The sequence below is a fragment of the Theobroma cacao genome, chromosome 9, assembly GCF_053813885.1.
Source record: "Theobroma cacao isolate CCN51 chromosome 9, ASM5381388v1, whole genome shotgun sequence".
NCBI classification, from domain to species: domain Eukaryota; kingdom Viridiplantae; phylum Streptophyta; class Magnoliopsida; order Malvales; family Malvaceae; genus Theobroma; species Theobroma cacao.
In genome coordinates, this window is record NC_142647.1 from 531607 (window position 1) to 546138 (window position 14532).

General features: G+C 36.3%; 3 protein-coding genes across 3 annotated transcripts; all 3 read right to left on the reverse strand.

The window, feature by feature from the left end:
* Positions 1-10: 10 nt before the first annotated feature.
* On the reverse strand, positions 11-4766 carry LOC18507111 (glutamate receptor 2.7-like). Its single transcript, XM_088809439.1, has 5 exons — positions 4329-4766; positions 1885-3224; positions 1492-1804; positions 993-1402; positions 11-911 (listed from the first exon to the last, which is right to left on the reverse strand). The coding sequence occupies exons 1-5, from the start codon at positions 4615-4617 to the stop codon at positions 297-299; spliced, it is 2967 nt and encodes a 988-aa protein (XP_088665565.1). The 5' UTR covers positions 4618-4766; the 3' UTR covers positions 11-296.
* A 3855-nt stretch (positions 4767-8621) lies between these two features.
* On the reverse strand, positions 8622-8963 carry LOC148760606 (uncharacterized). Its single transcript, XM_088810303.1, has one exon. It carries the CDS (start codon positions 8961-8963, stop codon positions 8622-8624), a length of 342 nt encoding a protein of 113 aa, XP_088666429.1.
* A 393-nt stretch (positions 8964-9356) lies between these two features.
* LOC18587653 (glutamate receptor 2.7-like) lies at positions 9357-14048 on the reverse strand. Its single transcript, XM_088810428.1, has 5 exons — positions 13627-14048; positions 11235-12574; positions 10842-11154; positions 10343-10752; positions 9357-10261 (listed from the first exon to the last, which is right to left on the reverse strand). The coding sequence occupies exons 1-5, from the start codon at positions 13907-13909 to the stop codon at positions 9647-9649; spliced, it is 2961 nt and encodes a 986-aa protein (XP_088666554.1). The 5' UTR covers positions 13910-14048; the 3' UTR covers positions 9357-9646.
* Between the last annotated feature and the right edge of the window lie 484 nt (positions 14049-14532).

Here is a 14532-nt window from a genome sequence, read left to right on the forward strand (position 1 = left end):
GAGAGCAAGCTGGAGAAGGAAAGGTGCTTCATTAATTACTAAACATATAATATATATACAAGCATCATATGGTTAACAACTGTTTACAAAGTGTACAAGTGTTATTAACTAAAACATGCACTAAAACACCTTATAAACACTGGTATAATATTCTTAATAACCAGTACAATGAAGCAAAATACATAGTAAAAAACAAAATGATAAAGTTAATGCATGCTTTAACTCTAACTTGTACATCAATTTATATTCTTCATTACCGACGTTGTCAATGGAGCAAAGGGGAATATCTACACCAATTATTCTCTGGGGCCATTTGTAGTGTTACCAAGCTCAACAGACTGTCTTCCGGGAGAAGGGAATATCTCCGGAGAAGCTGTAACACTTGGGGTAATATCACCATTTTCAGCTACTCTTCGTTGATCTGCCGAGAACACAAAGTCTGGCTCTGTCTGGTTTGAGTAGCTTGATGGACTTGGTGGGCAGTTAGTGTTTGGTGAGTCTCCTGCAACGCTAATACTATGAACACTATCATTTCCGCTTTTGTCTTCGAGTTCACTTTTTCTGAAAGTATGGGAGCTAAGGTCTCTTTGGTCGAAAATTCTTGACATGATCTGAATTCTTCTCCAGAAAGGAGTTTCAGAATCAAAACGCAACAAGACATGCCTTTGCTCATAAAAAAATATTGCTGCAAATATGATTAGAGCTGATATTGAGGCGACTCCAGCAATAAGGAACAAGCCCCCAAAACTCTCAACACCAAGACTGTTGGAAGAAACCAAAGTGTTGAGGTCAGGACAACTGCTTCCCTTATTGAACCAGGCCTGTTCAACTTGATTCATTTTTTCACCCTCAGTAACATTTAGGATTGCCCTGGAAACATCTGCTACAAGAGGGGAACCTCTAGGGAAGACCTATAAATTACAAAATAGTATCATCATAAAGAAACATCCCATATGGTTAGAGAGAAAATTAGAGATTAAGAGAGAACTCACAAAACCGAAGCCATCAGTTCTCAATTTTGGTTCGACTGCGGTATATTCGTCGCAATATTTGGCGAGAAAGAGCTTCATATAAGGAATTTCGTCCAAAGTAGCAACAACCCCACCATTGGCACTTCCTTTGGTAAAGAGATCATGAAGTTCTTCTGGGGACTGGTATTCTATGAGTTGGGATTCAGGAAATCTAAACTGACCCTTCAAGATTCCTTCGATAAAGGAGTCTTTCTGGAAACCAACCTTTTCCTCTTTCTTTAAGAGCTCTTGTATGTCAGTTACCGTAGGTTGGAGCTGTTGGACAGTTAGAAGTGAAGTCAAACTAGCCGTGTAGCTTTGGGTGAGAATGAGGACGACGAAACACCATATTATTACCACGAATCGAGCCAAGTTACTGACAACCCTCTCCCCTGCAATTATAATCCAAGAAGCAAAGAAAGTAAACAATCTGAAGTCAATAGTACAACTTCGTAAATAGAGAAGGTGAAAGAATTAGTACGATGTGCAAACACCATGGTAGAGAAGGAGAACCAGAAACTCGTGCCGGCCTGATGCGAAGGGGGTCCCCTGAAATCTTCATTTATTCTGTGTTCTAGAACCCAGACAACAAATCCGATGAAAAGGAAAAAGCAAGCACTTGTCACCCAGAGCTCCCATGTCAGAGGTTTCAAGAAAACCCATGCATTCTTCCTCCTGTTATCTCTGATCGGTACAAACATTGATACACCTGATTCAGTGTATGGTAATGTGAAGTCCACGTATTGTGACCTGTTTGCCACAATCGTTGTATCTCCTACCACTGCATCGTATGTCTGTTCATTTTTGCCAAAAAAATTAATGAAAATTCTTGTTGACAAACTCAACGTATATAGAAGATAAGGAGATGTTTTACCCCATTGTACACTTGAAAGATTAAGTCATCATAAGTCCCGGCGCTCTTGCCATCTGGTGTTGCAAAGGGAATGAACTCATAAGTAACAGCATAAGGCATTGCAGCCATTACAGCATCAAAAACATCTATGCAATATCCGGTGACTGAAGCAGCTGTATGAGAATTAGGATCCCATGTTACTTTAACAAATTCATGAAAACCATCCTTCACTGGAACCCCAATCCTCAACTTCTTCTCATTTGTTGGAATCTTCCAGCCTTTTGGAGGAGAGGTGGTATCCCCTGGCCATATGATGGGGCCAAGATTTGGCTTATGAGTAGAATTAGTGCTTCTGTTTGCCAAATTCAATTCTTTTACAAGTCCACTTTTTGGTGTCCAAAACCCAACTCTTCTTTCCCCATTTCCATTTACGTTAACAATTTGAAAAACTGGTGATTGTAGCTGTCCATTAACAAAATTAATGTCTCCAGTAAGACCCCTGAATTTAGTGCTTGACAATGCTTGGATAAGTTGTGGACCATTTTGTGAGACGCCGAGAGATTCAAGATCTGTTCCACTGTTGGAAACATTAGTTTTGTTGAAGCCGAAGTTTCCCATGCTAACATTCTCAATTGCCATGGCTAGTGCAAAAGTGGCATCATAAGCCCACGGTCCAAAAATGTTCAACTCAGCATTAATAATGGTGGGATTGTCTTGCTGGAATTTCCTTTTCCATCGAACTTTAAAATTTTCTAACTCATTTGTTCCGGGAAAGTAAGTCCTTACACCTAAAACCCCTTGCATGGAATCGATGGTTGGAGGGTCTGTTAAACTCCAAAGATTAGTCATTCCATCTGTCACGATCCAAGCATAGCCTTTACTCATCATTCCAACCTCTTTCGCTAAGGCAAAAAGTCTGGTGCCGAGAGATGGTGGCATGTGCACAATGAACACTCTTGTTTGCATCGTCAATAGCTTGTAAAGCTCTTCTGAAATTTGGTCATCGCTAGCCGGTGAAGGGATGACACTCCGGTATGGGACACGAACATTGATGCCTTGCAAGGCGTCTGTCAAGTAAGGTATAATACCCTCTCCAAATTCATCGTCTATGTAGATTGGCACAGCTTCTCTCCATCCAAAGGCTACAACAATTGTACTAATGGCTTTCACTTTAGATGAGTCATTTTGTGTAGCTCGGAAAAAGTATGGACTCCGAAAGGAGGTAAGAGAAGGGCTTGTTGCCGAAAATGAAATGATGGGAACTTGAGATTTGTTTCCGAGATTGATAAGAAAATTGGCCTGCATTGAAGTGTGCGGCCCTATGATTGCTTGCACTTGTACATTTTTTATCAAGTCAAGAGCTGTTTGTCAAGCAAACAAAATTCTGACTTAAATATAGTTGCTGTAGCTGGATAATCCAAGATTATATATGCTCTGACTACTCGTGAACTAAATCTACATATGTCTCGTGCCAATTATATTTTTGCAATATACACATACTTCTCTATGGTAATAATACCTATCACTCCTTTTCTTTAAGTCATTTTCAAGATAAACTAGTACAAATATTTTAATAGATTTTAAGCCAAATATTCTCGATACAGCTAGTCTCGAGTTCATAGTATAAAATTATATATATATATATATATAAAGTGAAGGCAAATTGATCAGTCACAAAATCTAAGATATAATATATTTAGCCCTTTTATATTATTTTATTTCAATATAATACAAGTTATTCATTTAAATTTGATTTTATATATAAAATTTTTTCAAACTTATTTTATAGAAGGAGAATTCAAACTTAATTTTTATAAAAAAGATAAATTAATATATATATTTGAGAATCAAATAATCAAGTAAGTAAATATTTATATATATTTTTTAATACCGTAAATCTTTTCCACTTAAATATTTGACTTCTTTATAAGTATATCTTTCATCTACTTAAATATTTGTATTTTTAAATATTTTTTTAATGTAGTCCTTCAACATCTCAATTTTATTCAATTTAATTCATGTACTATATATTTTTATTTAATTTAATCTCTATGTTGTGACACAAAAAATTTTTAAAATTTTTTTAATCTATCACATGGCACTGACACGCTAGCATGTCAATGTCACATCAACATATTAGTGCCACATGGCATGCCACATCATCATATGGGTGCCACATCATCGTTGATATCAATGCTGATATCATCATTTTAACAAAAAAAATTGAATGCTGTTAAAAGAGGGATTAAATTGAAAAAATTCTCAAAATCAAAATATTAAATTATTTCGATTTTGAATATAGGGATTGAATTGAACAAAATACATAAATATAGGGACTTGTTGGATGTTTTGATTAAGGTTGAAAGTTAAGATTTCTAAAAGTTTTTCATATATATCAATTTTTTTTTTCTGAAAAAAAGGAAAAGGAAAGTCACATGGAGAGAGGTGACAGAGGAAACGCGTACCAGCAGCAGCGGCGCCAATAACGTCCTTGGAGTCCCTGGGGTTCAAGACAATCCTGGTTCTGTAGGAAGCATGAGTGGCGTAAAAGTCAGAGAGGGCCATGTTGATGCAGCTCAACCCAATCTTCCCAAGCTTTGTATCCAAGTCAAGAACCACCCCCACATTAACAGGGATGCTATTGTTGTTTTGTGCAACAACCACATGCATCAACAAAACCTTGCACGAAATGACCACGAGGTAGAAAAAATGGAGGAGAGGGCTGGTTACTGCGGTAGCTTTTTGCATCTTCATTGAAGCTCTTGAGCAGGGTCTGGCCTTCACAAGAAGATACTGATATTTACACTGGATGAATAAAAGAGCCGCAATTGGAGAAATTGCATGGGTAAATTCTGAAGGATATGGTTAGCACAACTCAAGACTGAAGAGTGAATAATTAAATAATAATAAAAAACTTATCTCCTCCTCCTTACATAAGGGAGTGGGACAATGTCGATCTGATGCCTAGAGATAGAATTTGTCTTGTTTCAGTATCAATCGTTTACCTTGACCAAATCAAAATACAGACAAAAAAAAAATCGACATCACCTTGTTGCTCTCAAATTAATTAGAAAAGAAATTCTGCTCCCCCAAATTTGTATCCTACGAAGATTCTATTGGAAGGGAAATAACGGTCAGTCAGAGATTGGTGGATGGCTTTTCATCAAGTTCCAATCGTATATTTTGTCAGCAGGCAGGCAAGGAAATTTGAGGCAGCTGGTGGCCCCTACTTTGGGTGTTGAATAAAAAAAAAACACAAATGAAAAACATTACATGTCCTATTGGCCATTGGGGGAATATCAGGACGACTGCCAGGAAACAAGTAACCCAAACAGTAGTCTACTACACATGTTTAGAAGAAATTTCAAGCTTTGACTTGAATAAAACATGGAGTAGTTTTGAGTTATTTAATATTGTGCCAAAAATATAAAGAGAAGTTAAACTAAAGACATGTAAAGTAACATTTTATGAAACTAAAATTACTTATCTTACCTTTGTATTTTACTAGTACATTTCAGGATTTATATTTTCCAAGTTAGGCCAATTTTTCTTTCTTTGAAAAGTTTTTGTCTTGTAAAAATGTTGAATTTGAGTAGCCTACTTAATCAATCAATTTGTGTGGCAGCAAATGTCCTTTCCTAGGATCTAATCAATGACTTAATTACTCAAAACATTACATCATACAGCTTCTTTTCCAGGAAAGTGTAAGGAAAACATGGGACTGAAAACTCGGGACTCTTAATTGATAATGAAAGGCCACAAGTAGCATTTGATTTGAGGCAAATTAAGCAATGGTTATTAAATTAATCATGACTTGGAGTATATTTGTCAATTTAAAAAAGAAAGATTCTCTACTTACTTTATACTAAAATCCTCTGCTTCTCTATTAGTATAAATTAATAAAAAATAAAGTAAAATACTGTTATTCTCTTAATTTTTAATCATAATTCTAGACGAGTCTATTAGTTTTCAAAATGAACATTTTATCTAAAAAGTGTAAATATTGTTAATAAAAATTATAAAATGACTAAAACACATTTTCTTTTTTTTTTTCTTTCAAACAACATGATCAGTCGACGACAAGAACACCGATCAAGTTCTCCTTAGGACCCTAGAAGCTCCTCGACTTCTTTTGGCAAAAAAAAAAATTACAAAAAAATTAATATAATAATTTTTAAAATTAATAAAAAGTAAAATTATCTTTTTAATATTGTCACGTCATCAAACTAATAGAAATATTAACAGTTGATTGATGGCTAGACCTATGTGTTTAGGAGAAGATATTTTTTAAGATAAAGTATTCATTTTAAAAATTAATGAACCCGCTTGGAGTTATGACTAAAAGTAAAAGTGAGAGTATTTATCTTAAAAATTATAATAATGAAAAAGTAATAGTATTAATTAGGAAGGATATGAAGTAACTATTGCAAAAGCTTTGACCTCATGTCTTGTTAATTAATTAAGGAAACATTTTGTCTCCTGATTTTTCCAGGAAACCAAACGCCTCCCTCTTCTATCCTTGTTTTTCCTTCCTTCTTATTGCTCCATATTATTTTATTTTCTTGCACTTGCTTCACAATCATATGGCTTATTTTATGTATGCAACCACAACTCTAAACATCTTCAACTAGGATTTTATATTGTCTCTTCCATCCTCTACACCATCATAGGCAAATATATCTATATCTAAACATTTGACTCATTGATTGGTGCATGATCCCCTTACCTAAAAAGCAAAGTTTGAATCCCCTCTCTCTCAATTAAAAAAAAATTCATATATATATATATATATTACCCTTATCCTTTTTCCATTTTACCCCGAGTCTAGCACCCGCTTAACCAGCTTGACTTCCAATCTTAGGGACTCACTTTGACTTTGAACAAGGAATTGATAACGACCTTTATCTTTAATAATCTCAATAATCAAGCATACTTTTCCTGAGTTGGAAAATTCGGTGTAGATGAAAAATTTGAATTAAAATTTTTCGATACTGACTCAATTTTTTAAAAGTTTTCCCCAATTTCATGATTATTTATTTAATCGAATGTACTAATCAGCCAACATATTCATCCGTTAAAAATTGGAGCAAATGTTGGCATGTTTAGAAACAACCATGCATATGTATTTGGGACCATTCTATGAGTTACTTATAGATTATCTTGATATTTTCAATCCCTAGATTTTAATTTTTTTTCTTAATCAAAGGTAAATTTTATTGAGTATCAAATGTTTGATAAGAAAGATAGCAAGAAAAGGAACAATATGTGCCTAGCCCATTGTTATTATGTAGATTTTATGTATTATTAATGAACTAAATATTTTCACATAATTAATAAAAAAAATTTAAAGGTTGAGTAGTCTAAAAAATGAATACTTATAATTCTAAAAATATATATTTTGAAATTTTTTTAAATTTTTATCTTTACACATTTATAAAGTAATGTTATGTAATTAAATAATAATATATAAATATTATACATTGATGGTATACTAAATATACCTATAGTGCTATTTCTTGGAAGTTTTCTCAAATACAAACCTCAATATTATTTTTTTTATATATAAAAACGTTAAGCCACCATCACTGATATTGTAACTGCTTAATTCCAGTGCAACTATCTCACGGAAGATGACTAAGTCCAAGGTTGTTTGGGAGTGCCCACCCAAGGGTTGGTTCAAGTTCAATACCAATAGGGCAGCTAGGGGTTGTCCGACGCATCTTGGGATTGGAGGGGTTCTACGCGACGACACAAGGGCTGTCAAGCTCGTCTTCTCAAAGAATGCTAGTTAGGGTGATGCCAATCTCGAAGAGGTGTTGGCAGTTTAAGAGGCCATTTTATAGCCTCCTCCTGGGTGCATTCTTATAGCATTATCATTGAATCTGACTTTAGGAGTGTTGTGTCTTGGGTGTCCGATCCTACTAAAGCTTCGTCAAGGGTGAGACAACTTATCCTTCAGATTTGCTCACTCAAAAATGCAGTTGCTAGCTGGCAGATCAGGCATATTTCAAGATCAGTAATGAGGTTGCTGACATCCTTGCCAAATTAGGGGTTGACAGAGTCCATGATTTGTTACGCTTTCAGCCTTAATTGTTGTTGTGACTTTGTGCTTGCGGGGATTTTTAGGTTATTGCTTTAGTGTGGAGTTGCTGCCTTTCTCATTCATGTGAAGGTAATGTCTAATCCGGGGAATGTCATGCTTTTGTCAAATTTGCAAGAGGAGTAAACATCCATGAGGGCCATGTTTATTACTCTTGCTTATCATTTTGCCTATTTTTGTTTTAGGATGCGATTTACTGCTAAGGAGATATGAGCACTTTTTTTTGTATAGTTACAGGTTGTTTCTGGCTATATTTTTGTAAGCCAGACTTCCAATAAGGTCCTGCTCATTGTGTATATGGGATTTTCCCTTTTGTTAATGAAGTTTACCATCTTTAATTTTCCAAAAAAAAAAAAAGGTTTAAGCCTCGTCATTATTTCAGTCATAGTCGAAGAAACAACTTAACTATTTGCATGCATTACACATTACATCAGGCTTAAACCAACAATATGACTCCGTGCAACTCCTTTGCTTGTAATGGGGACAAATAGGGAATCTTGTTATCCTGTTCTGAACTTTTCTTCCCTGTGAGTTTCCTCTTTCTTTATCCTTGACTTCACTCACATATTTCTTAGTTGAAGCTTCTGCATGTGCCTTTTCCCTTCATTCAAATAGTAAAGGCAAGATCAGCTTTTTCATTTTTCCTAGCAACTTTCCTTTATTCATCAACTTCTAAAACATTCACCAAATCTGATATAGAGCTCTGTGAGATGTCTTTCACTTGTTCCAAAGAAGAAACTGTGGCATCAAACCTTTTAGGTAAACTGGTAAGGACTTTCTCCACAACCTTAGCATCAGATAAAGTCTCTCTCAACAGTCGAATTGGATTTTCCAGCTTCATCACTGCATTAATGAATTCTTGCACAGTCTGACTTTCTCTCATCCTCAGAAGTTCATATTGCCTTCTGAAGTTCTGTAGATGAATTGGCTTGTTTATGGCAGACCCCAAAAGTTCTTCTTCAAGTTTGTTCCAACCCTGTTTTGCTGTCTCACATCCCATAATCAGGCTGAAAACGGACTCTGTAACAGCTGAGTGTATGAAGGATAAGGCTCTGAATTTCTTTGCAATATCCTCTTCATATTGCTTCACCTATGTTAGTGTGGCATTATCTCTCAATGCTGGTACATCTGTCTCATTTTCAACTGCATTCCATAGATTGACACCTTTCAAGAATGCTTTCATTCTAATGGCCCAAACAAGATAGTTAGAGGCATTGAAAATGGGCGTAGTTTGACATTTTGATGAAGAATAAACTTGTGATGAGTGAGAAAGAGGTTTTAATTGGCTCACAGATTGGTTATCTGCTTTGATATCATGTCATGAAGCTAAAAAAAAATGATAAAAATAGTATTATATACTGTTCTGTAGAAAAAGGAAAAACATAGAGCAAGCTGGAGAAGGAAAGATGCTTCATTAATTACTAAACAGATAATATATATATATACAAGCATCATATGGTTAACACCTGTTTACAAAGTGTACAAGTGTTATTAACTAAAACATGCACTAAAACACCTTATAAACACTGGTATAATATTCTTAATAACTAGTACAATGAAGCAAAATACATAGTAAAAAACAAAATGATAAAGTTAATGCATGCTTTAACTCTAACTTGTACATCAATTTATATTCTTCATTACCGACGTTGTCACTGGAGCAAAGGGGAATATCTACACCAATTATTCTCTGGGCCCATTTGTAGTGTTACCAAGCTCAATAGAATGTCTTTCAGGAAAAGGGAATATCTCCGGAGAAGCTGTAACGCTTGGGGTAATATCACCATTTTCAGCTACTCTTCGTTGATCTGCCAAGAACACAAAGTCTGGCTCTGTCTGGTTTGAGTAGCTTGATGGACTTGGTGGGCAGTTAGTGTTTGGTGAGTCTCCTGCAACACTAATACTATGAACACTATCATTTCTGCTTTTGTCTTCGAGTTCACTTTTTCTGAAAGTATGGGAGCTAAGGTCTTTTTGGTCGAAAATTCTTGACATGATCTGAATTCTTCTCCAGAAAGGAGTTTCAAAATCAAAATGCAACAAGACATGCCTTTGCTCATAAAAAAATATTGCTGCAAATATGATTAGAGCTGATATTGAGGCGACTCCAGCAATAAGGAACAAGCCCCCAAAACTCTCAACACCAAGACTGTTGGAAGAAACCAAAGTGTTGAGGTCAGGACAACTGCTTCCCTTATTGAACCAGGCCTGTTCAATTTGATTCATTTTTTCACCCTCAGTAACATTTAGGACTGCCCTAGAAACATCTGCTACAAGAGGGGAACCTCTAGGGAAGACCTATAAATTGCAAAATAGTATAATCACAAAGAAACATCCCATATGGTTAGAGAAAAGATTAGAGATTGAGAGAGAACTCACAAAACCGAAGCCATCAGTTCTCAATTTTGGTTCGACTGCGGTATATTCGTAGCAATATTTGGCGAGAAAGAGCTTCATATAAGGAATTTCGTCCAAAGTAGCAACAACCCCACCATTGGCACTTCCTTTGGTAAAGAGATCATGAAGTTCTTCCGGGGACTGGTATTCTATGAGCTGGGATTCAGGAAATCTAAACCGACCCTTCAAGATTCCTTCGATAAAGGAGTCTTTCAGGAAACCAACCTTTTCCCCTTTCTTTAAGAGCTCTTGTATGTCAGTTACCGTAGGTTGGAGCTGTTGCACAGTTAGAAGTGAAGTCAAACTAGCCGTGTAGCTTTGGGTGAGAATGAGGATGACGAAACACCATATTATTACCACGAATCGAGCCAAGTTACTGACAACTCTCTCCCCTGCAATTACAATCCAAGAAGCAAAGAAAGTAAACAATCTGAAGTAAATAGTACAACTTCGTAAATAGAGAAGGTGAAAGAATTATTACGATGTGCAAACACCATGGTCGAGAAGGAGAACCAGAAACTCGTGCCAGCTTGATGCGAAGGGGGTCCCCTGAAATCTTCATTTATTCTGTGTTCTAGAACCCAAACAACAAATCCGATGAAAAGGAAAAAGCAAGCACTTGTCACCCAGAGGTCCCATGTCAGAGGTTTCAAGAAAACCCATGCATTCTTCCTCCTGTTATCTCTGATCGGTACAAACATTGATACACCTGATTCAGTGTATGGTAATGTGAAGTCCACGTATTGTGACCTGTTTGCCACAATCGTTGTATCTCCTACCACCGCATCGTATGTCTGTTCATTTTTGCCAAAAAAATTAATGAAAATTCCTGTTGACAAACTCAACGTATAAAGAAGATAAGGAGATGTTTTACCCCATTGTACACTTGAAAGATTAAGTCATCATAAGTCCCGGCGCTCTTGCCATCTGGTGTTGCAAAGGGAATGAACTCATAAGTAACAGCATAAGGCATTGCAGCCATTACAGCATCAAAAACATCTATGCAATATCCGGTGACTGAAGTAGCTGTATGAGAATTAGGATCCCATGTTACTTTAACAAATTCACTGAAACCACCCTTCATTGGAACCCCAATCCTCAACTTCTTCTCATTTGTTGGAATCTCCCAGCCTTTTGGAGGAGAGGTGGTATCCCCTGGCCATATAATGGGGCCAAGATTTGGCTTATGAGTAGAATTAGTGCTTCTGTTTGCCAAATTCAATTCTTTTACAAGTCCACTTTTTAGTGTCCAAAACCCGACTCTTCTTTCCCCATTTCCATTTACGTTAACAATCTGAAAAACTGGTGATTGTAGCTGTCCATTAACAAAATTAATGTCTCCAGTAAGACCCTTGAATTTAGTGCTTGACAATGCTTGGATAAGTTGTGGACCATTTTGTGAGACGCCGAGAGATTCAAGATCTGTTCCACTGCTAGAAACATTAGTTTTGTTGAAGCTGAAGTTTCCCATGCTAACATTCTCAATTGCCATGGCTAGTGCAAAAGTGGCATCATAAGCCCACGGTCCAAAAATGTTCAACTCAGCATTAATAATGGTGGGATTGTCTTGCTGGAATTTCCTTTTCCATCGAACTTTAAAATTTTCTAACTCATTTGTTCCGGGAACGTAAGTCCTTACACCTAAAACCCCTTGCATGGAATCGATGGTTGGAGGGTCTGTTAAACTCCAAAGATTAGTCATTCCATCTGTCACGATCCAAGCATAACCTTCACTCATCATTCCAACCTCTTTCGCTAAGGCAAAAAGCCTGGTGCCGAGAGATGGTGGCATATGCACAATGAACACTCTTGTTTGCATCGTCAATAGCTTGTAAAGCTCTTTTGAAATTTGGTCATCGCTAGCTGGTGAAGGGATGACACTTTGGTATGGGACACGAACATTGATCCCTTGCAAGGCGTCTGTCAAGTAAGGTATAATACCCTCTCCAAATTCATCGTCTATGTAGATTGGCACAGCTTCTCTCCATCCAAAGGCTACAACAATTGCACTAATGGCTTTCACTTGAGATGAGTCATTTTGTGTAGCTCGGAAAAAGTATGGACTTCGAAGGGAGGTAAGAGAAGGGCTTGTTGCCGAAAATGAAATGATGGGAACTTGAGATTTGTTTCCGAGATTGATAAGAAAATTGGCCTGCATTGAAGTTTGCGGCCCTATGATTGCTTGCACTTGTACATTTTTTATCAAGTCAAGAGCTGTGTGCCAAGCAAACAAAATTCTGACTTCAATATAGTTGCTGTAGCTGAATAATCCTATATTATGTATGCTCTGACTACTCGCTCTATTTTTTCAATATACACATACTTCCCTTTCCGTAAGTCATTTTCAAGATAAACTAGTAGAAATATTTTAATAGGTTTCAAATCAAATATTCTCTATACAGCTAGCCTCGAGTTCATAGTCCAATGTTTATAACTTTTTTTATATAAAAATTGAAGGCAAATTTTCAGTTACATAATCTAAGACATTAATATATGTATTTTTTTTTTTTAAAAATTCCTTTTTCAAAATCTTAGCTGTCTTTGTTTAACCCATTTTTCTCTCATATTTAAATAAGCTCTAATAGTGGAAACTAGAAAATTTTGAGAGGAAAACAGTCTTCTTCTTTATTAGGAAGAGAAGGGGCTAAGAGGGTTGTCAAAATTCTGATTGTTGGTGTCTATACATAAACATTTATACACATTTTAAGTAGAGTATATGTTTTGGCTTTTAAATAATGTTAATGAAGTTAACCGTTCACTGAACAGTCAATCATTTGATATTCTTGTTTCGTGTTAAACTAGGCAGAAGGAGGATCTGAAGAGAACTATATATCTACAATTTTCCGAGTCACGATCTTCCCTCCTCTTTTGAAAGAAAATAAAGAGATTGTCAAATTTGTTATGTCTTAGAGACATATGGTTTTCATTACAAATTGCACAGATAACTCCTAATCTCCGATGCATTATTATCAACATTTTATGATAGTTTATTTGTTTGGAGCATTGGATTAAACAGGTAAAACAAAATAAAAATACCACGCCATCATTGGTCATGTAAGAAGCTAACCATTAACAGAAAATTTAAGAGAAATGATTCAAAATAAGTTAAAAGAGGAGAATAAAACAAAAAAGAGAGAAACAATTCTGGTTCGGCCCATTGATTGTTATCTTTTTTATCAGACGAGTTAAAGTTCAAAATTCGAATTTATTTTTTCTATGAAAAAGAAAAGGAGGGTAAGGAGAGAGGTGAAAGAGGAAACACGTACCAGCAGCAGCGGCGCCAATAACGCCCTTGGAGTCCCTGGGGTTTAAGACAAGCCTGGTTCTGTAGGAAGCATGAGTGGCGTAAAAGTCAGAGAGGGCCATGTTGATGCAGCTCAACCCAGTCTTGCCAAGCTTTGTGTCCAAGTCAAGAACCACCCCCACATTAACTGGGATGCTACTGCTGTTTTGTGCAACAACCACGTGCATCAGCCAAATCCTGCACCAAATGATCACAAGGCAGAAAAAATGGAGAAGAGGGCTGGTTACTGTGGTAGCTTTCTGCATCTTTAATGTAAACTTTTGAGCACGGTCGGGTCTTCACAAGAAGATGTTGATATTTAAAGTGGATGAAAAGTAAGACTAGAAGAGCCACAATTGAAGAAATTGCATGGGAAGAATCCCAGTGGATTAGAAACCCTGCGGGGAATTAACCCTTTCGATCTTCTCCTTTGACTTTGGCAGTTTCATTGCACGGAATTTTCTTGCTATTCTATACTTTAATGCTAGAACTAAAAGTTTATGCAAGTGAGGTGTAAAGGATAAGTACATATTTCTTGTTAATTCACTTTCCTTGGGGGGTAGCATGGATAGTTTAGAGGCATGACTGTCTGGTTAGCAGCACCAACTCAAGACTGAAGAGTGAATAATTAAATAAATAAAATGAAAACGTAGCTCCAACCTCCTCAGTTAAAGGAGTGGGACATGGGGGACATGTCGATCTGATGCCTAAAGATAGGATTTGTCTTATTTTATTATCGATGGTTTACCTTGACCAAATCAAACTATACACAAAAAAGTCAGACATCGAAGTTGTTTAGTTTAATTTGTCAATTTCCAATTGGTGGATGGCTTTCTTCAGTTGCCAATCATTTATTTAATTTGTCAAACAGGCAGGCTAGGAAAATTGA